We start from the raw sequence: 24,161 nt of genomic DNA, 5'->3' as shown, positions 1-24,161 counted from the left end.
TAAGCAGGGTCTCAAAACCTACATTGTTCAGATAAGCTTCACAGATCTCCAGGTCACAACGTAGGTTCTCACACTGTTCACCAAAGGATCTCTGTTGTTTCCTGATGTCACAGGCAGCCCTGTAAAAGGTAATCATAGTTTTAGATCCAAATTGAACATTTGGAATACATACATTTTTTGGCCATATACTTTTTCTCTCTTATTCATCTTTTTTATCCCTAATTATCTTTTATCAGATTATTAATTGGGGCAGATATTAAATATTAGAATAGTGAATCTGTGGAATTCATCGCCACAGAAGGCCGTGCAGGCAAAGTCAGTGGATATATTTAAGGCAGAGATAGATAGATTCTTGATTAGTACAGGTGTCAGAGGTTATGGGGAGAAGGCAGGAGAATGGAGTTAGGAGGGAGAGATAGATCAGCCATGATTGAATGGCGGAGTAGACTTGGGCCGAATGGCCTAATTCTGCTCCTATCACTTATGGTCTTATGATATTCTTAGGATGTAGATGTTCCTGGTCAGGCAACCAAATTATGTTCACCTTTAATTGGCCTGAGAAGACGATGGTCAACCCAATGGATGTTTCTTTAGCCAGATTTCTTTGGTAAAAGAAATCCAAAGACGTACAGGTATGTAGGTTAATTGGCTGGGTAAAAAATGTTTTTAAAAAAACTGTCCCTAGTGGGTGTAGGATAGTGTTAATGTACGGGGATCGCTGGGCGGCACGGACTTGGTGGGCCGAAAAGGCCTGTTTCCGGCTGTATATATATGATGATGATGATGATGAAAAGACTGACTGAATTTAGATTAGCTAAATGTCTTTAGCCAGAGGGTGGTGAATCTGTACAGATGGCTGTGGAGGCCAAGATATTTTTAAAGTGGAGATTGATAGGTTCTTGATTAGGAAGGGCATCAAAGGTTACGAGGAGAAGACAGGAGAATGGGGTTGAGGGTGAAAAATAGATCAGCCATGACTGAATGGTGAAGTAGACTCGATGGGCTGAATGCCTTAATTCTGCTCCTTTATCTATAATAGTCTTATGAATGAGATGGACTGCTGAACGGGGAGGCAGGATAGGGAAGACAACAACCATGTAGCTGTGGAACTGCAATTATCAATTGGTCCACAGCTGGTAAAATGGGAGTTTTCTTCACCAAAGTGCCAGGAATCAACAGATCCCATTTTTATGATAAGTCAATCACTTTTACCCACATTCAACTTTTAATTTCCAAAATTTAAATTCCCAAGCTGTTGCGGTGGGATTTGAACTTGAGTCCCATCCAGACACGATTAGTCAAGCCTGGGTGGGTAGGGAAAAAAAACTGCAGATGCTGATTTCAATCGAAGGTAGACACAAAATGCTGGGGTAACTCAGCGGGTCAGGCAGCATCTCTGGAGAGAACCCTTCAGGTCGAGACCCTTCTTCAGACTGATGTCAGGAGAGGGGGCGGGGCCGCTGCCTGACCCGCTGAGTTACTCCAGCATTTTGTGTCTACTGCCTGGATGGAACTCCAGTTCAAATTCCACCACAGCAAGATTATCATCAATTCGCAAGTCTTGCGAGGCATCAGTGGACGTTCTACACCTAGGTCCAGTTGACTGATATCCAGGTGGGACAAAGGGATGAGGGAGAAGGGGGGGGGGGGGGGGGGAGACATGCTTGGGGAGGGGTGTTTGTTGGTTAGAAACGTAGAAACAGCAAAATAGGTGCAGGAGGAGGCAATTCGGACCTTCGAGCCAGCACCGCCATTCATTGTGATCATGGTTGATCATCCACAATCAGTAACCAGTGCCCAACTTCTCCCCATATCCCTTGATTCCTCGGCCACGGGACTTAACATCGCCCGGGGCGGCTCGACCGCAGGGCCTTCCATCGCCCGGCGCGGCTCAGCCACGGGGCCCTCAATCGCCCGGTATGGCCGCGGGACGTTTCAGTGCTCGGTGCGGCTCGGCCGCGGGGACTTCCATCCCCTTGCGGGGGCTGTGCGTGTCGGTCGCCTCGGTAGGGGTCGAGCTGCCTGTCCGTGGGCGCGTGGGGGGAAGAGAGGGGAAGTTTTGTTGCCTTCCATCACAGTGAGGGGGTGTTTGGAGTCACTGTGATGGATGTTTGTGTTGGGGTCGTGTGTCTTGTGTTCTTTTTTTTTGTGTTCTGTGACTGCTGGAAAATGTAATTTCGTTCGGTATCTCGGTATCGAATGACAATAAAATAATACAATACAATACAATTTTTCCTGCATCTAGCTTGTCCAGTCCTTTTATAATTTATATGCCTCTATAAGATGTCTCTCTCTCATCCTTCTAAACTCCAGTGAATACAAGCCTAGTCTTTTCAGTGTTTCCTCATATGCCAGTCCCGCCATCCCAGGGATCAATCTCGTGAGCCTACACTGCACTGCCTCAATTACAAGGATGTCCTTCCTCAAATTAGGAGACCAAAACTGGGCACAATACTCCAGATGTTTTCTTACCAGGGCCCTATACAACTGCAGAAGAATCTCTTTAGTCCTATACTGAAATCCTCTCGTTGTGAAGGCCAACATTCCATTAGCTTTCTTCACTACCTGCTGTACCTGCACGCCAACTTTCAGTGACTGGTGTACAAGAACACACCGGTCTCGCTGTACTTCCCCCTTACCTAACATGACACCATTGAGATAATAATCTGCCTCCTTGTTTTTGCCACCAAAGTGGATAACCTCACATTTATCTATATTATACTGCATCTGCCACACATCTACCCACTCACTCAACCTGTCCAGGTCACCCTGTAACCTCCTAATATCCTCTTCACAGTTCACACTGCCACCCAGCTTTGTGTCATCTGCAAACTTGCTAGTGTTACTTCTAATTCCTTCATCCAAATCATTAATATATATGGTAAACAGTTGCGACCCCAACACTGAGCCTTGCAGCACTCCACTCGCCACTGCCTGCCATTCTGATAAGGACCCGTTTACTCCTACTCTTTGCTTCCTGTCTGCCAACCAATTCTCTATCCATGTCAACACCCTACCCCCAATACCATGTGCTCTAATTTTGCTCACCAATCTCCCATGCGGGACCTTATCAAAGGCTTTCTGAAAGTCTAGATACACTACATCCACTGGCTCTCCTTCATCCATTTTACTTGTCACATCCTCAAAGAATTCCAGAAGATTAGTCAAGCATGATTTCCCTTTCATGCTGACTTGGACTTATCCTTTTACTGCTATCCAAATGCACCGTTATTACCTCTTTAATAATTGACTCCAGCATCTTCCCCACCACCGATGTCAGGCTAACTGGTCTGTAATTCCCCGTTTTCTCTCTCGCTCCTTTCTTGAAAAGTGGGATAACATTAGCTATCCTCCAATCCACAGGAACTGATCCTGAATCTAGTTAGTTGGTCCACTTAACCCAGCGTAGACTGGGAGACCGAAGTTTTCGCCGAAATCTTGCTCTCAGTTAGCCTAGGCCAGCTGGATCTCACGGTTGCTAATTATTTTAACTCCCCTTGCTTCACTAACCTTTCCGTTTGGGCTGCCTCTATTGTCAGAGTGAGGCCACACACAAACTGCAGGAACAGCACTGTGTTATCCACTTACAACTCAATGGTATGTGTAGACCAGTCACTATATTCCTGATCCAGGCCGGGTCTTTAGACTGACAGCCCGTGGAATGTGTCTTACCCATGCGTGGACCTAGCTTTATTGAGAAGATATTAGAACAATCGAGATGCTTGTGAATGTGGGACTCTTTCACTGCAGTCTCCAATGCTTATAGCTAATAAAGAACTTTTGTCATTACAACTTCCGACAGTATGAACATTGAATTCTCCAATATTTGACAAACGAAACAAACATCTCCATCCTCAACTACCGCACACAATTTCCTCACCCCTCTCTTCACAGTGCCCCACCTCAATGCACATCCATTCTCCCACAATCCACCCTCCTTTCCACTTCTACTCCAAAACCATCGCCTTCCATTTATATCCTTTCCCCAGGCTTTACATTTCACACCTCTCTCCTTATCTCACAGCCTTTTCATAGTCACACAGTGTGGAAAAAGGCCCTTCAGTCCAACTTGCCCACACCGACCACCATGCCCCATCTACAATAGTCCTACCAACACGTGTTTGGTCCATATCCCTCTAAACCTATCCTATCCATGTACTTGTCTAAATGTTTCGTAAACGCTGTGATGGTGCCTGCATCAACTACCACCTCTGCCAGCACATTCCATACACCCAACACCCTTTGTGTAAAAACATTGCCCCTCAGGTTCCTATTAAATCTTTCCCCCCTCACCTTAAACTTATGCACTCTGGTTCGTGTACTCTGGGTAAAATGACATCTGATCTTGTACGCCTCTATAAGATGACCTCATCCTCCCGGGCTGCAAGGAATAAGTCCTAACCTGCTGAACCACTCCCTGTAGCTCAGGCCCTCATGTCCTGGCAACACCCTCGTAAACCTTTTCTGCACCCTTTCCAGCTTAAAAACACCTTTCCCATAAAAGGGTGACCAAAACTGAACACAATACTCTAAATGTGGCCTCACCTTGTCTTTTCATTTCTGGTTTTGTCCAACCATCTGCCAATCAAATCCCCCTCACTTGTTTCCACCATATCACTTGCCTGGCTTTGTCCTGTCCCATCAATCCTCCAGCTTTCTGCCCTCCAACATAACAAGTCTGAAGAAGGGCGGCACGGTGGCGCAGTGGTAAAGTTACTGCCTTGCAGCGCTGGAGACGCGTGTTCAATCCCGATTACGGGCGCGTGTGTAAGAAGGAACTGCAGATACGGGTTTAAACCGAAGGTAGACACGAAAAGCTGGAGTAACTCAGCGGGACAGGTAGCATCTCTGGAGAGAAGGAATGTGTGAGGTTTCGCGTCAAGACCCTTCTTCAGATGTCTGAAGAAGGGTCTCGATCCGACTCCAGGTGCTGTCTGTACGGAGTTTGTACGTTCTCCCCGTGACCGCATGGTTTTTCTCCAAGATCTTGGTTTCCTCCCACATTCCAAAGACGTAGGTTAATTGGCTTGGTGAATGTGTAAAATTTGTCCCGAGTGTGTGTAGGATCGTGTTCATGTGCAGGGATCGCTGGTCGGTGCCGTCTTGGTGGGCTGAAGGGCCTGTTTCTGCCCTGTATCTCTAAACTAAACTAAAAAAACTAAGATCCCAAACTGAAAAGTCACCTATCCATGTCCTCCCGAGATGCTGCCTGACCCACTGAGTTACACCTGCACTTTGTATCTTTTCTGGTAAACTAGCAGCTGCATTCCCTCAGTCTACCATTACCTCACTACTTCCCATTTATCTCTTGAGCTCGGCCATTTCTCAAAGCTGGAAAGGGCGCTGAGAAAATTGATGAGGATGTTGCCAGAACTCGACAGTCTGAGCTATTGGGAAAGATTAATCAGATATTATATAGCATATTAATCCCTGTAGCACAGTGATCTTATAGAGATGTACAACATCATGAGGGAAATACATAGGATAAATGCTCAGAGTCTTTTACCCACGGTAAGGAAATAGAGACTCAAGGTGAGGGGCAAGAATTAATAGGAACCCAAAGTGCAATTATTTCTATTGAGGGTGCTGGACATATACAGTGAGCTGCCAGAGGAGGTGGTTGAGGCAGCTATTATAACCACATTTGAAAGACACTTTAGTTTAGTTTAAAACAGGCCCTTCAGCCCACCGAGTCTGCGCCGACCAGCGATCCTCGTGCATTAACTCTATCCTACACACACTAGGGACAATTTACACTTATACCAAGCCAATTAACCTACATGCCTGTACGAAGCAAAGAGGTCCTACTGCAGTTGTACAGGGCCCTAGTGAGACCACACCTGGAGTATTGTGTGCAGTTTTGGTCTCCAAATTTGAGGAAGGACATTCTTGCTATTGAGGGCGTGCAGCGTAGGTTCACTAGGTTAATTCGCGGAATGGCGGGACTGTCTGTCGTATGTTGAAAGACTGGTGCGACTGGGCTTGTATTCACTGGAATTTAGAAGGATGAGAGGGGATCATTGAAACATATAAGATTATTAAAGGATTGGACACGATCGAGGCAGGAAACAAGTTCCCGATGTTGGGGGAGTCTCAAACCAGGGGCCACAGTTTAAGAATAAGGGGTAGGCCATTTAGAACAGAGACGAGGAAAAGCTTTTTCCCTCAGAGTTGTTGATCTGTGGAACTCTCTGCCTCAGAAGGCAGTGGAGGCCAATTCTCTGAATGCTTTCAAAAGAGAGTTAGATAGAGATCTTAATGACAGTGAAGTCAGGGAGTATGGGGAGAAGGCAAGAACGGGGTACTGATTGTGAATGATCAGCCATGATCACATTGAATGGCGGTGCTGGCTCAAAGGGCCGAATGGCCTACTCCTTTTCTATTGTCTTTGGAGTGTGGGAGGAAACCGAAGATCTCGGAAAAAACCCACGTGGTCACGGGGAGAACGTACAAACCCCGTATAGACAGCACCTGTAGTCGAGAACGAACCCGGGTCTCCGGTGCCGCAAACGCTGTAAGGCGGCAACTCTACCGCTGCGCCACCGTGCCGCCTCGAAGGGTGGAACGGTACATGGAACTTACTTGGAAAAGTACATGGCTAGGAAAGGTTCAGAGAGATATGAGGTAAATGGGACTCACTTAGAAGAGCATCTTAGTTGGCATGGATGAGTTGGGCCACAGGGGCTGTGTCCATGCTGTATGTCTCTAATTCTGGGAAATCTTTGTCCTTCTCCAATCCTGATCTGTTTGCATCCCACATTTTCTGTCATTGCGCCACCCGAAGGTGTGGCTTCAGTTAACTTGGTCCAATCGTTAATTCCCTTTGCACACCTCTGTCATTTAAAGGCTTACAGTACAACAGCCATTGTGTTAATGAATTGAATGGCTCAACATTCACGTGTCCATTGAAAGGACATCTGGGCACTTCAATATGTCCAAGGTGCATATTATGATCCATATGAATGTAACATTATTAACAATCTTTCACAAAGTCTTGTGTCTCCTCAACAATAAGGTGATGATTTGTCAGAACCTCTTGACCATTGCCTTGAGAGAATGTTCTCTCCTGTATTGAGACCTTCATGCAATAACATTGGTGTGGTGGATTGCAAATCCACTAGCTGCTAGTGTTGCCTATTACTGCCTATTAACATAAAAAACACAGTAAATACAGGAAATACGCAGTTGATCAGGCAGCATTGTGTTGCTTTACCTTAGGATACTGACCACCTAAAGGTCAGTAATCTGAAGCATCTCCACATCAGCCTATTAACTAACACTGTCAGACGCTAACACTAAAATAATCCTTAATCACTTAATCCGGAGTAAGCCACTTATCTCAAATGGTTCTCTGTAAGATCTCAGCTCGCCATCAATTACCTACACCAACCCTTGCCCAGGTATTCCAACCAGACCTTCCCAACACTTGTCCCATCTGAGTGACCAAGTTGTCCAGCAGGTCTTTACTTGTTTCTTTGGCTAAACAGGTCAGCCCTCGGTGGCAATGGGTTTACACACTTTAGTTACGTACCCCATCCAGTCTTTTACACACGTCAGCAGCTTCTTATATTTCTGTTCACAATCCTCTCGAACTAACGCCAGCACTTTCTTGGCATGGATCCCCATGTTGAGTCTGGAACATCAAGGAAATAGAAAATTAATCCAATTTATTTCACAGAGTGAATAGTTTGAATCTAGAATGAACTCCCTGGAAGGTCAGAGGAGGCTGATTCAATAGCCTTCAGGAGTGAAATGGAATAAGTGATAAGAGTATGGGGAAAAATTAGAGGACCATCCAGATAGTTTGTTCTCTTCCCCTCCCCCTTCCCAGATCTCCCACTGTCTTCCTGTCTCCACCTATATCCTTTCTTTGTCCCGCCCCCCTGACATCAGTGTGAAGAAGGGTCTTGACCCGAAACGTCACTCATTCCTTCTCTCCAGAGATGCTGCCTGACCTGCTGAGTTACTGCAGCATTTTGTAATACGTTCAGACAGTTTGTTCGAATGGCTAACTCAGGCAAAGGGTTCCATGTTATGAGGTTTAAAGGATAATAATTGACACTGCTGTCACTGCCCAGTACATTGGCAAGGTTACCTCGAGTTATCTTGGCTTTGACAGAGACGCAAGGTGATTGGATTCATACAGCTCCTCTCCGCACTTTTCTCAAATCTGCTAAAGCCCTTGTCATAGATGGACACAAAGTGCAGGAGTAACTCAGTGGGATGGGCAGCATCTCTGGAGAGAAGGAATGGGTGACGTTTCGGGTCGAGACCCTTCCTCTAAAGAAGGGTCTTGACCCGAAACGTCACCCGTTCCTTCTTTCCAGAGATGCTGCCTGCCTCGCTGAGTTACTCCAGCACTTTGTGTCTATCTTCGGTTTAAATCTGTATCTGCAGTTCCTTCCTGCACAAAGCCCTTGCCATACATTGAAATATAATGTACGAGGTTGGAATAACTTTCCACACAGCAAGATCCCACGGATTGCTGAGATGAATGATCAGATTGTTTATCTTGTACAGAGAAGCTACCAGAGGAGCCTCTTATTCGGGTCAGCACTTATGACCGTAGCAGTAGTTTCCCAGTGCTGCACTGTGGCACCAGTTTTAGTTTAGTTTAGAGATACAGCATGGAAACAGGCCCTTCGGCCCATTGAGTCTGCACCGACCAGCGATCCCCGCACATTAACACTAACCTACACACACTAGGTTTGACAATGTTTGACACATACACCAAGCCAATTAACCTACAAACCTGAAAGTCTTTGGAGTGTGGGAGGAAACCAAAGATCTTGGAGAAAACCCACGGGGAGAACGTACAAACGTACAAACTCCGTAGACAGCTCCCATAATCGGGATCAAACCTGGGTCTCTGGCGCTGTAAGGCAGTAGCTCTACCGCTACGCCTTAATGTACTCAGTTCCAAGAATGGCCCTTGAACTACTGACCTTCAGACTCAGATGGAGGGGCATTTAGCAACTTAACAACATAAATCAAATAAACCAAACTTACTTCTCAAATTTATGGATCTGCTCATCATTGTACTGAAGTTCTGAAAAGAAAAAAAAATCGTTGTAACATTCAATCATTAAGCAGGTCCTTGTGGTGATCTCTGGGGATTATGCTGGTTTCCCACTGCAATTTGTATTGATTTACAGGCAGACGTGCCTTATGTCACAAAGAGATACAATATGGAAACAGGCCTTTCCGTTTGCTCAGTCCATGTTGACCACAAAGCAACCATTTTTACACTAATCATTTCCTAATGCATTTTATTTTGCCAACATGCAATTAAAAATTCCTCTCAGCCCCCCTCCCCATATTCCACCACTCTTTACACATGGGCTAATTTACAATGGCCAATTAACCCCAACCAAGCCACATGTGTCTAGAATGTAGGAATACCCAGAGGAAAACCACGTGGTCACAGAGTGAATGTGCTCACTGCATCCAGACAGGAAGGTCAGGATCAAACAAGGGTTGCTGAAGCTGGGAGTAAACAGCTCGACTAGATGTGCCACTGTGTACTGACACATAGCGGGCGCTGCGGTAGAGTTGCTGCCGTACAGCACTTGCTGCGCTGAACACCCGGGTTCCATCCCGACTACGGGTGCTGTTTGTACAGAGTTTGTACGCTCTCCACGTGACCGCACGGGTTTTCTCCGAGATCTTCAGTTTCCTCCCACAGGTATGTAGGTAAATTGGCATGGTAAATGTAAAACAAAATGTCCCTAGTGTGCGTAGGATAGTGTTAATATGCAGGGATCGCTGGTCGGCACAGACCCAGTGGCCGAAGGGCCTGTTTCCGCGCTGTATCTCAAAAACTAAAAACATAGTTTTTAGCTAGATGCCAGAAAACATAGCTAGATGCAGGAAAAATGTTCCCCATGTTGGGGGAGTCCAGAACCAGGGGCCAGAGTCTAAGAATAAAGGGGAGACCATTTAAAACTGAGGTGAGAAGAAACATTTTCACCCAGAGAGTTGTGAACATGTGGAATTCTCTGCCACAGAAGGCAGTGGAGGCCAATTCACTGGATGAATTTAAGAGAGAGTTAGATAGAGTTCTAGGGGCTAGTGGAATCAAGGGATATGGGGAGAAGGCAGGCACAGGTTACTGATTGTAGATGATCAGCCATGATCACAATGAAAGGCGGTGCTGGCTCAAAGGGCCAAATGGCCTCCTCCTGTACTTATTTTCTATATTTCTATACTCCTGCTACATATTGAACAGAACTGGATGAGATCATGGAGAAGCAACCAATGCAGGCAGGAAATATCATCTTAGATGCAGGCTAAGGGTTTGAACTCTCCAGCATAGCTTCAACTGCCTGATGGTTAAATGAAAGGAACCTTATATTTCCATATGATACGATATTATACAACTTTATTCATCCCAGAGGGAGATTGGTCTGCCAACAGTCAAAAAATACAGTTACGTTTTCATAACCTTGGAATGTCTCAAAGCATTTTGTAGCCAATGAAGGACTTTTGAGATATTGTCATTACTGTAAGGTTGGAAATATGGTGAAGAATTTGACCCCAGCAAGCTCCTACAACTAGCAATGTGATCGTAGCCAGATAACATTTTAGTGATATTTGTTTGTGTTAGCCGTTACCCACAGATACCCTCTTATAGAAAGAGCCCTGGGATCTATTATGTCTAACTGAGAGGTTTAGTGCCTCAAAATCCAACTAATCCAACACAAAACATCTCAGGTTCTTAATAGCATCTGGAAATCTGGATTCACTTTTGGAATTTGATGCCACCTTCATCTTGACTCAAACTGATGTGCGATTGCTAGATGTAGGAAGTGATTTTAAGGTAATTTTGCCTTAAGATCCGTATTCAATAATATATATTTTTTTAAAGTGGAATTCTCTGCCTCAGAAGGCAGTGGAGGCCAATTCTCTGAATGCATTTAAATGAGAGCTAGATAGAGCTCTTAAGGATGGCGGAGTCAGGGGGTATGGGGAGAAGGCAGGAACGGGGTACTGATTGAGAATGATCAGCCATGATCACATTGAATGGCGGTGCTGGCTTGAAGGGCCGAATGGCCTCCTCCTGCACCTATTGTCTATTGTCTATGAAAAACTATCTCTCGCACTGCAACATTCCCCTGTACTGCAAGTATTAGCCTGGAATTGGTGCTCAAGCCTTGAGAACAAAACATGACCTCAAATCTCCTCAGATTCAGAGGCATGAGAGAATCGTACAGCACGGAAATAGGCCTTTTGATTCACCTCGTCCAGGCAGACCAAGATGCTCCATCTAAACTAGTCCCACTTACCCGCATTTGTCCCACATTCCTTTACACCCTTTCCTATCCATGGACCTGTAGAAGTGTCCTTTCAATACTATGTTCAGGGCACAGTACCTGCCTGACACTACCTCTTAGAAACATTGAAAATAGGTGCAGGAAGAGGCCATTTGGCCCCTGCGAGCTAGCACAGCCATTCATTGTGATCATGGCTGATCATCCACAATCAGTAACCTGTGCCTGCCTTCTCCCCATATTCCTTGATTCCACTAGCCCACTAGATTCCACGAGAACTCTATCCAACTCTCTTTTAAATTCATCCAGTGAATTGGCCTCCATTGCCCTCTGTGGCAGAAAATTCCACAAATTCACAACTCTCTGGGTGAAAAAGTTTCTTCTCAGCTCAGTTTTAAATGGCCTCCCCTTTATTCTTAGACTGTGTCCCCCTGGTTCTGTACTCCCCCAACATTGGGAACATTTTTCCTGCATCCAGCTTGTCCAGTCCTTTTATAATTTTATACGTCTCTGTAATATCCCCTCTCATCCTTCTAAACTCCAGTGAATACAAGCCCAGTCTTTCCAATCTTTCCTCTTCTGACAGATCATTCCATGTACCCACCACCCTTGGGTTCATACTAAATCTTACCCCTCTCACCTTAACATACAGTATGTCCTCTTGTTTGTGATTCCCCACCCGAGTTAAAAGATCCACCGTATCCACTCCCCTCATTATTTTAGACACATCTCTATACAATGGCCTGCATTATGATAGGTTCAAGCAACCTTTGGCTTTGTGTGCCGTTGCAATTTCTAGTCTGAGCTCTTGTGTATAATACCAGGAGTGAAACAGTTGTCTTACTCATTCTCATTCGATCTTTTTTGAGTTGCCGTTGAATAGCAGACACTTTTTCAAGCAGGACTTCCACTTTGCCAATTCTACAAAGTAAATCAGAGGACAAAAATTATTAATTACTCTTTATTGGCTGATCTTCCAATTTATTCTTTTCACCTCTTGGTTCCTCCTCTCCTTAAAATGTAACTCCAGTCAGGGCAATACAGTGGCACAGAGGTGGAGCTACTGCCTTACAGCGCCAGAGACCCGGCTTCCATCCTGACCACGGGTGCTGTCTGTACAGAGTTTGTACGTTCTCCCCGTGACCTGCGTGGGCTTTCTCCACACTCCAAAGACACACAGGTTTGAAAGTTAATTGGCTTGGTGTATGTGTAAATTGTCCCTAGTGTGTATAGGATAGTGTTAGTGTGCGGGGGATCGCTGGTCGGTGCGGACTCAGTGGGCCAAAGGGGCTGTTTCCGCGCTGTATCTCTAAACTAAACAAAAAAAGTAAAAGCTGGAGGACTTACACACGCTCTCCCCCCCCCAGGTCTGACCATCACTTTCACTTTCATCTTGTGCTGTAATTCTAACAAAGCCAGAACAATTTTTGCGGAAAAGGAAAGAAATGCAAGGAAGACATTTTATTGTGCCCCTTTCAAAATAGAAAGTGAAGATCTGTTCAAAAGTGGAGTGCATTAATAACATTGTTAATATCATAGCATCAATTAATTCAACATTACCTATTCTAAAATTAAGATTAGCCCTTTGGTTTTATACACCTGAATCTGCTCAATTGAACCTCATGCGTTCTGAATGTGTCCCCATTCGTCCTCTGTACTTCTGCCCTCTGGATTTCCTGACCTAATTCCCACCTCTCACACTGAAGAACAAAGCCCGTACATCCATTGCCAAAAGGGCATTCAAGACACAGGGACAGCTAGTGGATCAGATTCACCACATCAAGAATGAAAAACCATTTAAGGTGAAAGCTGATCACTACCTTCCCAAGGGGAATTAGAGATGGATACTAAATGTTGGTGATGTCCACATTCTGAAATATGAATATAAAAGATAAGTGCGTTTGAGGAATGAGGAGATACAAGAGCAAGAAATCTAAGTGGAGATTGAAAGGAATTTGAGAGCAAACAATGAGGGACTATGCTGGTTTACACCAAAGATAGACACAATATGCTGGAGTAACTCAGCGGGACAGGCAGCATCTCTGGAGAGGAGGAATGGGTCACCAATGGGAGATGATGCCTGACCCGCTGACTTAGCCCAGCATTTTGTGTGGATCTTCAATGAGGGACCAGTGCTCATGGGTGGAAAGACATCATGTGGGGTCTTTCATTTAAAGGCATCAGATGGGTCAGGTGACGGAGGTATGTGTTGAGGAGCACTTTGGGTCTAGTGATCATAATGCCATTAGTTTCAATATCATTATGGAGAAGGTCAAATCTGGACCAAGGGTTGAGATTTTGGATTGGAGAAAGGCTAATTTTGAGGAGATGAGAAAGGATTTAAAAGGAGTGAAATGGAAATTGTTGTTTTATGAAAAGGATATAATAGAGAAATGGAGGATATTTAAAGGTGAAATTTTGAGAGTACAGAGTCTTTATGTCCCTGTTCGGTGGAAAGGAAAGAATAATAATTTGAAAGAGCCGTGGTTTTCCAGGGAAATTGGACACTTGGTTCGGAAAAAGAGGGAGATATACAATAAATATAAGCGGCAGGGAGTAAATGAGGTTCTTGAGGAATATAAAGAATGTAAAAGGAATCTTAAAAAGGAAATTAGAAAAGCGAAAAAAAGATATGAGGCTGCTTTGGCAAGTAATGTAAAAGTAAACCCCAAGGGGTTCTACAGATATGTCAATAGCAAAAGGATAGTGAGGGATAAAATTGGTCCATTAGAGAGTCAGAGTGGACAGCTATGTGCTGAGCCGGAAGAAATGGGGGAGATATTAAACAATTTCTTTTCTTCGGTATTTACCGAGGAGAAGGATATTGAATTATGTGAGGTAAACGAAACAAGTAGAGTAGTGATGGAAATTAGGAGGATTAAAGAAGAGGAGGTACGGACACTTTTGAAGAATATAAAAGTGGATAAGTCTCCAGGTCCTGATAGGATATTCCCTAGGACATTGAGGGAAGTTAGTGCAGAAATAGCAGGGGCTATGACGGAAATATTTCAAACGTCATTAGAAACAGGGATGGTGCCGGAAGATTGGCGCATTGCGCATGTTGTGCCTTTGTTTAAAAAAGGTTCTAAAAGTAAACCTAGCAATTATAGACCTATTAGTTTGACGTCTGTGGTGGGAAAATTAATGGAAAAGATACTTAGGGACAATATATATAATTATTTGGATAATCAAGGCCTGATTAGAAACAGTCAACATGGATTTGTGCCTGGAAGGTCATGTTTGACTAATCTTCTTGAATTTTTTGAAGAGGTTACCAGGGAAATTGATAAGGGCAAGGCTGTGGATGTTGTCTATATGGACTTCAGTAAGGCATTTGACAAGGTTCCACATGGAAGGTTGATTAAGAAGGTTAAATCGTTGGGTATTAATAGTGAGGTTGCAAGATGGATTCAACAATGGCTGAATGGGAGATACCAGAGGGTAACGGTTGACAATTGTATGTCAGGTTGGAGGCCAGTGTCTAGTGGAGTGCCCCAAGGATCTGTGTTGGGTCCACTGTTGTTTGTCATTTACATTAATGATCTGGATGATGGTGTGGCAAATTGGATTAGTAAATATGCAGATGATACTAAGATAGGTGGAGTAGTTGATAGTGAGGTAGATTTTCAAAGTCTACAGAGAGACTTGGGCCTTTTGGAAGGGTGGGCTGAAAGATGGCAGATGGAGTTTAATGCTGATAAGTGTGAGGTGCTGCATTTTGGTAGGACAAATCAAAATAGGACGTACAGGGTAAATGGTAGGGAATTGAGGAATGCAGTGGAACAGAGGGATCTGGGAATAACTGTGCATTGTTCCCTGAAGGTGGAATCTCATGTGGATAGGGTGGTGAAGAAGGCGTTTGGTATGCTTGCCTTTATAAATCAGAGCATCGAGTATAGAAGTTGGGATGTAATGTTGAAATTGTACAGGGCATTGGTGAGGCCGAATCTGGAGTATGGTGTGCAGTTCTGGTCGCCAAATTATAGGAAGGATGTCGACAAAATGGAGAGGGTACAGAGGAGATTTACTAGAATGTTGCCTGGGTTTCAGCACTTAGGCTACAGAGAGAGGTTGAACAGGTTGGGTCTTTATTCTTTGGAGCGTAGAAGGTTGAGGGGGGACTTGATAGAGGTTTTAAAAATTTTGAGAGGGACGGACAGAGTTGACGTGGGTAGGCTTTTCCCTTTGAGAGTGGGGAAGATTCCAACAAGGGGACATAGCTTCAGAATTGAGGGACAAAGGTTTAGGGGTAACATGAGGGGGAACTTCTTTACTCAGAGGGTTGTGGCTGTATGGAATGGGCTTCCGGTGGAAGTGGTGGAGGCTGGCTCGATTTTATTATTTAAGAGTAAATTGGATAGGTATATGGATAAGAGGGGATTAGAGGGTTATGGTCTGAGTGCAGGTAGATGAGACTAGGTCAGGGAGAATGGTCGGCGTGGACTGGTAGGGCCGGACAGGCCTGTTTCCATGCTGTAGTTGTTATATGTTATTGAAGTAAATAATCCGGAGCAATGTTTTTACAGGTCATTACTGAAATTGGAAATGCTTTGTTACAGGGATGGTACTGGGAGAGAATGCACATAATTAAAATGGGAAGAGTCAGGGTCATCGGGAGAATAGGAAATGTTTACTCCAGCAAAAAGCTAACGCAGATATGATGGGCTGAATGACATTGCCAAACGTTGCAATTCACTGTGGCCCTGCTCCTCAGGTTCAACTGTGCTTACATGTTGTCTTTATGATGGATGTCATTGGTGTTGGACCATTGAGCTGCGATCTGATCCAGTTGCTCTTGACTGCTTTGAACATCGTTGGAGATGATTGCCAGGACATGCACCGTCTGCAACACAAGGTATTTAAATTAACATTGGATCAATATCCATGCTGAAGAGAATATTACATCTCAGTTATCGAGTGCACATACAACACAGGGTGAAGACCCTTCTACTGTGGCTTAGGCACAGAGTCCAATAATCCCAGATAAAGCACTGGTTAGATGGAGAATACATTGAAACATTAAATACTTCAGCCCACGTGCAATGCTTTAGATAACGAGTAACATTCCCTGTGCAATGTCGCATTAAATAACCCATGCCAATTGTTACATATGTACAGTGCGAATCACCCCCCTGCACCTTCCTGTGGGCCACACGGTGGCATAGTGGTAGAGCTACTGCCTTATAGCGCCAGAGACCCAGATTCAACCCTGACTTCGGGTGCTGTCTGTACGGAGTTTGTATGTTCTCCCCTTAACCTGCGTGGGTTTATCTGAGATCTTTGGTTACCTCCCACACTCCAAAGACGTACAGGTTTGTCGGTTAATTGGCTTGGTATAAATGTAAAATTGCCCCTAGTGCGTGTAGGTAGGGTAGTGTTAATGTGCGGGGATCGCTGGTCGGTGCGGACACGGTGGGCCGAAGGGCCTGTTTCCGCGCTGTATCTCTAAACTAAACTAAAACCAAAACGACCAGCATTCCATCTCTGGAGTCTTCCAGTTTTGAACAACTTACTCTAAGTTAATGATTTTTCTTGTATCCATTTTAAGTTTCGACTCCATTTAGTTCACAACTTTCTACATTAAATTTATCAAACAAAAGCCTGGAAACTGGATTTGAAAAATATTATTTGGGTATTTCTCTCATTCTTAAATTAAGCATAATAAACATTTTTATATTTCGAACTGGCAGCACCTATTATTGACCAAAGTTCCTCCCATCAGCATACCAGGAAACATCTACCTCCTGTCATGTTTTATTTAAAGATCGACACAAAATGCTGGAGTAACTCAGCGGAGCATCTCTGGAGAGAAGGAATGGGTGATGTTTCAGGATCAAAAGGTCATAGGGAATAGTAGAATTAGGCCATTTGGATCAACAAGTCTACTCTGCCATTCAATCATAGCTGATCTATCTCTCCCTCCTAACCCCATTATCCTGCCTTCTCTCCATAACCTCCATCACCTGTACTAATCAAGAATCTTTCTATCTCTGCCATAAAAATATCAATTGACTTGGCCTCTACAGCCTTCTGTGGCAAAGAATTCCACAGATTCACCACCCTGTGACTAAATAAATTTCTCCTCATCTCCTTCCGAAAAGAACATCCTTTATTTCTGAGGCTATGAACTCTAGTCCTAGACTCTCCCACTAATGGAAACATCCTTTCCACACCCACTCTATCCAAGCCTTTCACTATTCTGTATGTGTCAATCAGGTCCCCCCTCATTCTTCTAAATGCCAGCGAGTACAGGCCCAGTGCCGACAAACGCTCATCATAGGTTAACCTACTCATTCCTGGGATCATTCTTGTAAACCTCCTCTGGACCCTCTCCAGAGCCAGCACATCCTTCCTCAGATATGGGGCCCAAAATTGCTCACAATATTCCAAATGCGGCCCTACCAGCGCCTCACCGAGCCTCAACATTACATCCCTGTTTTTGTATACAAGCTCTCTTGAAATAAATGAGTGTGCTTTCTTTACTACTGATTCAAATTGCAGATTAAATTTTGGGGAATTCTGCACCAGCACGCCTAAGTCCTTTTGCACCTCCAATTTCTGGATTCTCACCCCATTTAGAAAACAGTCTATGCTTTTATTCCTACTACCAAAATGCATGACTCCACACTTTGTTACACGATATTCCATCTGTCACTTCTCTGCCCACTCCACCAACCTGTCCAAGTCCTCCTGCAGAGTCCCTGCTTTCTCTACACTACCTGCCCCTCCACCTATTTTCGTATCATCCTCAAACCTTGCCACAAAGCCTTCTATCCCCTCGTCCAAATCATTAATATGACGAGGACTGGCATCACTTCTGAACAACTCTGATATTTATAAACACCCTGCTATGCCAGAATTATCGTATAGGAAAGGACTGTCCCTGTTGGCTCACTGCAAACCAACATCAGAAAAAGAAAGGTCTCGACCCAAAACGTCACCCATTCCTTCTCTCCAGAGATGCTGCCTGACCCGCTGAGTTACTCCAGCATTTTGTGTCTAACTTCGGTGTAAACCAGCATCTGCAGTTCCTTCCTACACGGTTTATTCCATTTTGTGCATGTGATTTACCGACAGATATTGGACTGAAACGTCATGACTTACTATCTTGTGCAGGAAAATAACTGCAGATGCTGGTACATATCGAAGGTATCACAAAATGCTGGAGTAACCCTGCTGAGTTACTCCATCATTTTGTGATACCCGACTTACTTTCTTACTCAGTTCCTCCCCACTCCAGTAATTAACAACTGACTTACCAACTGCAAGTTCGTGTGTACATCAACTCCGTCAGATGGATTAATTCGAAAATGTGGGCCATATCTGCAAGGAAGTGTTTGACAATTAATGTTCTGATTTATTCTGCGTATGTTCCATACCTGCCTGCTGTGGTTCTTACTAACTACAGACAGCATCAGAATGAAAATGACTGATGTGTAGGAAGCAACAGCAGTTGCTGGTTTACACCGAAGATAGACACAAAATGCTGGAGTAACTCGGCGGGACAGGCAGCATCTCTGGAGAGAAGGAATGGTGACATTTCAGGCCGAGACCCCTCTTCAGACTGATGGTCAGCATAGCCTGATATAGCAAACAAGCTGATTAAAAGTGAAGAAATGTGATATTTGTACACGATGCAAGCAACATTTACAATTAATTGGTTGGTACAGCACAGATTACAAGGCTAATCACTGCCCCGATTCTTGTCGCAAGGAAGGATTTACATCTGAATACACTGGAATTTAGAAGGATGAGGGGGGATCTTATTGAAACATATAAGATAATTAGGGGATTGGACACATTAGAGGCAGGAAACATGTTCCCAATGTTGGGGGAGTCCAGAACAAGGGGCCACAGTTTAAGAATAAGGGGTAGGCCATTTAGAACGGAGATGAGGAAGAACTTTTTCAGTCAGAGAGTGGTGAAGGTGTGGAATTCTCTGCCTCAGAAGGCAGTGGAGGCCAGTTCGTTGGATGCTTTCAAGAGAGAGCTGGATAGAGCTCTTAAGGATAGCGGAGTGAGGGGGTATGGGGAGAAGGCAGGAACGGGGTACTGATTGAGAGTGATCAGCCATGATCGCATTGAATGGCGGTGCTGGCTCGAAGGGCTGAATGGCCTACTCCTGCACCTATTGTCTATTGTCTATTGAATGTTTTTCCCTCTCATGAAGACCTGAGTTCTTGCTGAATGCTGCCTCATCAGTAAAGATCGAGTTCAACCCCTGCTCCATGCATCACTATGCAAGAATGAGCCTGAAAGGTGAATGTAGGAAGAATCTTATTCCTGGAAGTTATGATTTTTTCAAGTATATCTTGCTGGATCTAGTGTAGAACCATAGACTTCCAGCAAGCTGCCCCATCAACACTAGTCCTACCCTGCCCGTGTTTGGCCCATGTGCCTCTAAAGCTTTCCAGTCCATGTACCTGTTCAAATGCCTTTTAAATGTTGTTATAGTATCTACCTCAACTACCTTCTCTGGCAGCTTATTCCATATACACACTACGTTGTGTGTTTAAAAGCTGCCCCTCAGATTCCTATCAAATATTTCCCTTCCCACATTAAACTTGTGCCTTCTCTTTCCCGAGTCCCCTATTGAGAAAAGATAGAGTAGAGCAAAGAGGCTATGACTTTACTCAACTTCATCTATTGGACTCATGATCACCTCTGTAAGATCACCCTTTATCCTCTTGCGCACCAAGGAATAGAGTCCCAGCCCACCCAACTACTCCCTTTAGCTCAGGAACTCAAGTCGTGGCAGCATCCTCGTAAATCTTTTTAGACAGATACATGGATCGGACATGTTGGTTGGTGTGGGCAAGATGGGCCGAAGAGCCTGTTTCCACGTTGTAAGACTCTATGGCTGTGGAGGCCAAGTCAATGGATACTTTTAAGGCGGAGATTGACGATTCTTGATCGGTACGGGTGTCAGGGGTTATGGGGAGAAGGCTGGAGAATAGGGTTGAGGGGGAAAGATAGATCAGCCATGATTGAACGGCAGAGTAGACTTGATGGGCCGAGTGGCCTAATTCTGCTCCTGGAACTTATGAAATCTCCTCTGCGCACTGTGATGGCACGTGCTCTCTCAGGTCCACAGCAATCTCTGTCACCAGAAGACAGGCCAGAAGAGGCTTACTAGCAGTGCCTGGCTGCAGGAGGCCTCCAGCACACTGGACAGAGCCAAGGCCACTGTCAAATGAGCCACAGTGGGATCTAACTAGTGATTATTGGCTCAACTCCCCTGCACCTCAGCCCCACTCATTAATCCAGGAGTTCCAGCCGAAGGAGAGAGGGGAAAGAGTGAGCAGAGGCAGGAAAGGAAGAAAATGGAGAGAAAAAGGAAGACCCCTAATTAATTGTGCCCCCTCAGTGACAATGAAGGGCTACACCTCTGTGTGGATCTCGACGCTGAGGTCAGGAACTTTGCTGTTGATGCCCAGACAGCAGGAAGATGGCAGCCACCACCAGCCCCAGGCCCCCTAGTCCCGCTGCTCATCGTCAAAGTGCCCCTCCAGCGTCTTGGAACGGACTTGACTGGGCAACTCCCTCAATCTATACTCGTCATCCTCGACAATGCGGCCAGATGCCTGGAGGATGTCCCCCTTGGGAAGGCCACACGTAAAGCCACCACTCGAGAGCCGATTCTCCTATTTCCCTGAGTCAGCCCCCCAAAGGAGCTGCTCAGTGACCAGGCACCCCCTTTTGTCTCCGGCATGTTGGCCAACGTGTGTGATCTCCTCACGTTCACCACCTCCGCTCCTCAGTTTACCATCCGCAGAAAGATGGTGATGTCACCACAAGTCTTGATGACATCATCAAACTGAGTGCACATTTCTACACTGATGGTGGAGCCATTCAGCCAGACACTGGAGCGCGTGCTCCTTGTGGTGCTGACTGAGGATGGGTGAGACGGGGATCTTGCGATCCCGTGCGTTCTGTTTGCTGTCGGGGAGGTTCCCCAGTCATCCACGGGATTCCCCCCTTTTGAATTTAGTTTTGTTTAGTTTTAGTTTAGAGTTACAGCGCAGAAACAGGCCCTTCGGCCCACCGGTGATCACCAGCGATCCCCGCACATTAACACTAACCTACACCCACGAGGGACAATTTTTACATTTACCAAGGCATTTAACCTACATACCTGTACATCTTTGGAGAGTGGGAGGAAACCGAAGATCTCGGAGAAAACCCACGCAGGTCACGGGGAGAACGTACAAACTCCGTACAGACAGCACCCGTAGTCAGGATCGAACCCAGGTCTTCGGCGCTGCATTTGCTGCAAGGCAGCAACTCTACCGCTGCGCCACCGTGCCGCCCGAAACTACTATCTGTGCGGCAATCCGGGGGACCCCTTGACATCACAGAGGAGGCACGAGAGCAACAACTATCACCACACCGCTCACTCATCAAGCACGTACAAGAAACGGGGTGAGATGTTGCCAAAATAGCACCCACTGTGGGAAAACACATGGCGGAGGCCCAGAGAGCTCACCAGAGGAGCGATACCGGCCATCCCAGTGGAGAGTTTCAGCCCAGTGACCGCGTCCTGATACTCATCCACGATGCTGAGTGTAAGCCTCCAGCCACCCGGCAGGGCCCCTTCACCACCACTTGGGGGCTTGGGTCAGTGAACTACACAGTACTGCAGCCCAGACACAGACAAAGAGCAGGTCTATCAGCGAAAGTTCATCAGAAAAATGGTTTTAACCCTCTCCCCTTCTCTCAGCATTGGCTAGTTTTTAGTTTAGAGATGCAGCGCGGAAACAGGCCCTTCGGCCCACCGAGTCCGCACCGACCAGCGATCCCCGCACACTAACACTATCCTACACACATTAGGGACAATTTTACATTTATACCCAGCCAATCAACCTACAAACCTGCACGTCTTTGGAGTGTGGGAGGAAACCGAAGATCTGAGAAAATCTACTCAGGTCACGGGGAGAACATACAAACTCCGAACAGACAGCGCCCGTACTCAGGATTGAACCAGGGTCTCTGGCGCTGTAAGGCAGTAATTGCCACTACACCACCGTGCCACCCTCTGAAGGTATACAGGTTAGAGAGTCTAACGCCACTGGGACAACCTGATGCTCTGTACTGATGGCTCCTCCTTGGTGGACAACGCTGTTCACAAAGCAGGATGTGCAATTTCAAGTCCCCATATCCCTTGATTCCGTTAGCCCCAAGAGCTAAATCTAACTCTCTCTTGAATACATCAAGTGAATTGGCCTCCACTGCCTTCTGTGGCTGAGAATTCTACAGATTCACAACTCTCTGGGTGAAAAAGGTTTCACATGAGGAGCAGATGTAGATCACTCAACGCTGCTCGTCCATTGAACAAGACTGGGGCTGATCTGATTGTAACCTCCACACTTCATTCTCCTTGTCTAGTGATCTCTACATCCTTGAAAGGAATGGAAAACAGCAATCGGTACTCACATTTTCTGAATTCTCATCAAGGTGCTCTCGCAGAAATCCAGCTTCAGATTCAAAGTTGCAGCCCGCTGAACTGTTTTTCTGCATTCCTCTTTCAAAATTGCACTAGGAAATCAATCAATCTATTAGAACTGTTAAGTCAAGCCAAGCAGATTTTATTGTCAATCCATTTGCCAACATGTTTGTTCATCAATCACACCACTGCCAGGCTCTTACTCATCCTAACAACCGATCAATCAAAACTGGTCTATCACTTGTCAATAGATTAAAAAACAAAGTTAGTCAGCCCGAGCTCTTGGGTCAATTCCCAAATTATTGAAAGGCCATGATACAGATTTTGAAATAGGTTTCAACTCAATATGTGGAGAGCTAAATCATGCAGGTCTATTGTGAGACATGTGTTTGCCATAGATAGAGAAGAAATTCAGTCCCATTTTTATTCATCTGTTCACATTGGGCCTTTTTATTACAAGCAATAGTCTCTTAAATAATTCCAGGATTTCTGCCTCACAACTCGACTCTCTCTGGTGCTAATCCCACATCTAATGGACACATCTGATATCAATTCCAAAATTATCCTTTCACCGGTTTGTGTTGGTCTTCTTCATAAATTAAATTTAAAACAAAGCCTTAGGTTTGCATTATCATGTAATTAACTTATACACCTGAAGAAAAACACTGGGCAGCCTTTGGGTGGGTAGGAAGGAGCTGCAGGTGCTGGTTTGCCCCGAAGATAGGCGCAAAAGAGAGGGGATCTTATCGAAACGTATAAGATTATTAAGGGGTTGGACACGTTAGAGGCAGGAAACATGTTCCCAATGTTGGGGGAGTCCAGAACAAGGGGGCCACAGTTTAAGAATAAGGGGTAGGCCATTTAGAACTGAGATGAGGAAAAACCTTTTCAGTCAGAGAGTTGTGAATCTGTGGAATTCTCTACCTCAGAAGGCAGTGGGGGGCAATTCTCTGAATGCATTCAAGAGAGAGCTAGATAGAGCTCTTAAGGATAGCGGAGTTAAGGGGGTATGGGGAGAAGGCAGGAACGGGGTACTGATTGAGAATGATCAGCCATGATCTTCTAATTCCAGAGGCCTGTAATATACTCCCAATAAGGTGATCATCACCATTTAATTTCCTAGCTCCACCTCTTCACTAGACGTACCATCAGGAATGTCATCTCGGACTAATAATAATAATACATTTAATTTATATAGCGCTTTTCAGGAAACTCAAAGACGCTTTACAGAGCAAAGACATAAAAACAAACAAACAAAAGATTTGTCCTGACGGAGAAGCAGCGAACAAACAGCGCCAGCGCCCTCTCACGTCAGGGTCCGGCAGTAAACAATAAAGAACACAAGACACACAATTATAATTTAACACAAACAACCATCACAGTGATTGCTCCAGGCACACCCTCACTGTGATGGAAGGCAAAGAAAAGCCTTATCTCCTCCTCATTCT

The 24,161-nt window shown here is 45.2% G+C and overlaps 1 protein-coding gene across 4 annotated transcripts in view; it reads right to left on the bottom strand.

The window, feature by feature from the left end:
- The window catches only part of LOC144605375 (serine/threonine-protein kinase TBK1-like), an 81,848-nt gene that overhangs the window by 16,592 nt on the left and 41,095 nt on the right, over window positions 1-24,161 (bottom strand). For 3 of the 4 annotated variants that reach the window (XM_078420531.1, XM_078420529.1, XM_078420530.1), the window contains exons 12-18: window positions 22,704-22,805; window positions 18,530-18,593; window positions 16,001-16,113; window positions 12,115-12,191; window positions 9,010-9,049; window positions 7,532-7,633; window positions 23-119 (exon numbers count right to left, since the gene is read on the bottom strand). In XM_078420531.1, coding sequence (XP_078276657.1) covers window positions 23-119; window positions 7,532-7,633; window positions 9,010-9,049; window positions 12,115-12,191; window positions 16,001-16,113; window positions 18,530-18,593; window positions 22,704-22,805 — 595 coding nt within the window. Of the gene's footprint in view, window positions 1-22; window positions 120-7,531; window positions 7,634-9,009; window positions 9,050-12,114; window positions 12,192-16,000; window positions 16,114-18,529; window positions 18,594-22,703; window positions 22,806-24,161 lie in introns of those variants that run through there. The other variant, XR_013548840.1, reaches the window with a different exon arrangement.

Source organism: Rhinoraja longicauda, chromosome 24, assembly GCF_053455715.1.
Source record: "Rhinoraja longicauda isolate Sanriku21f chromosome 24, sRhiLon1.1, whole genome shotgun sequence".
Classification (NCBI taxonomy): Eukaryota; Metazoa; Chordata; class Chondrichthyes; order Rajiformes; family Arhynchobatidae; genus Rhinoraja; species Rhinoraja longicauda.
This window is presented reverse-complemented; position numbering and strand designations above follow the sequence as displayed.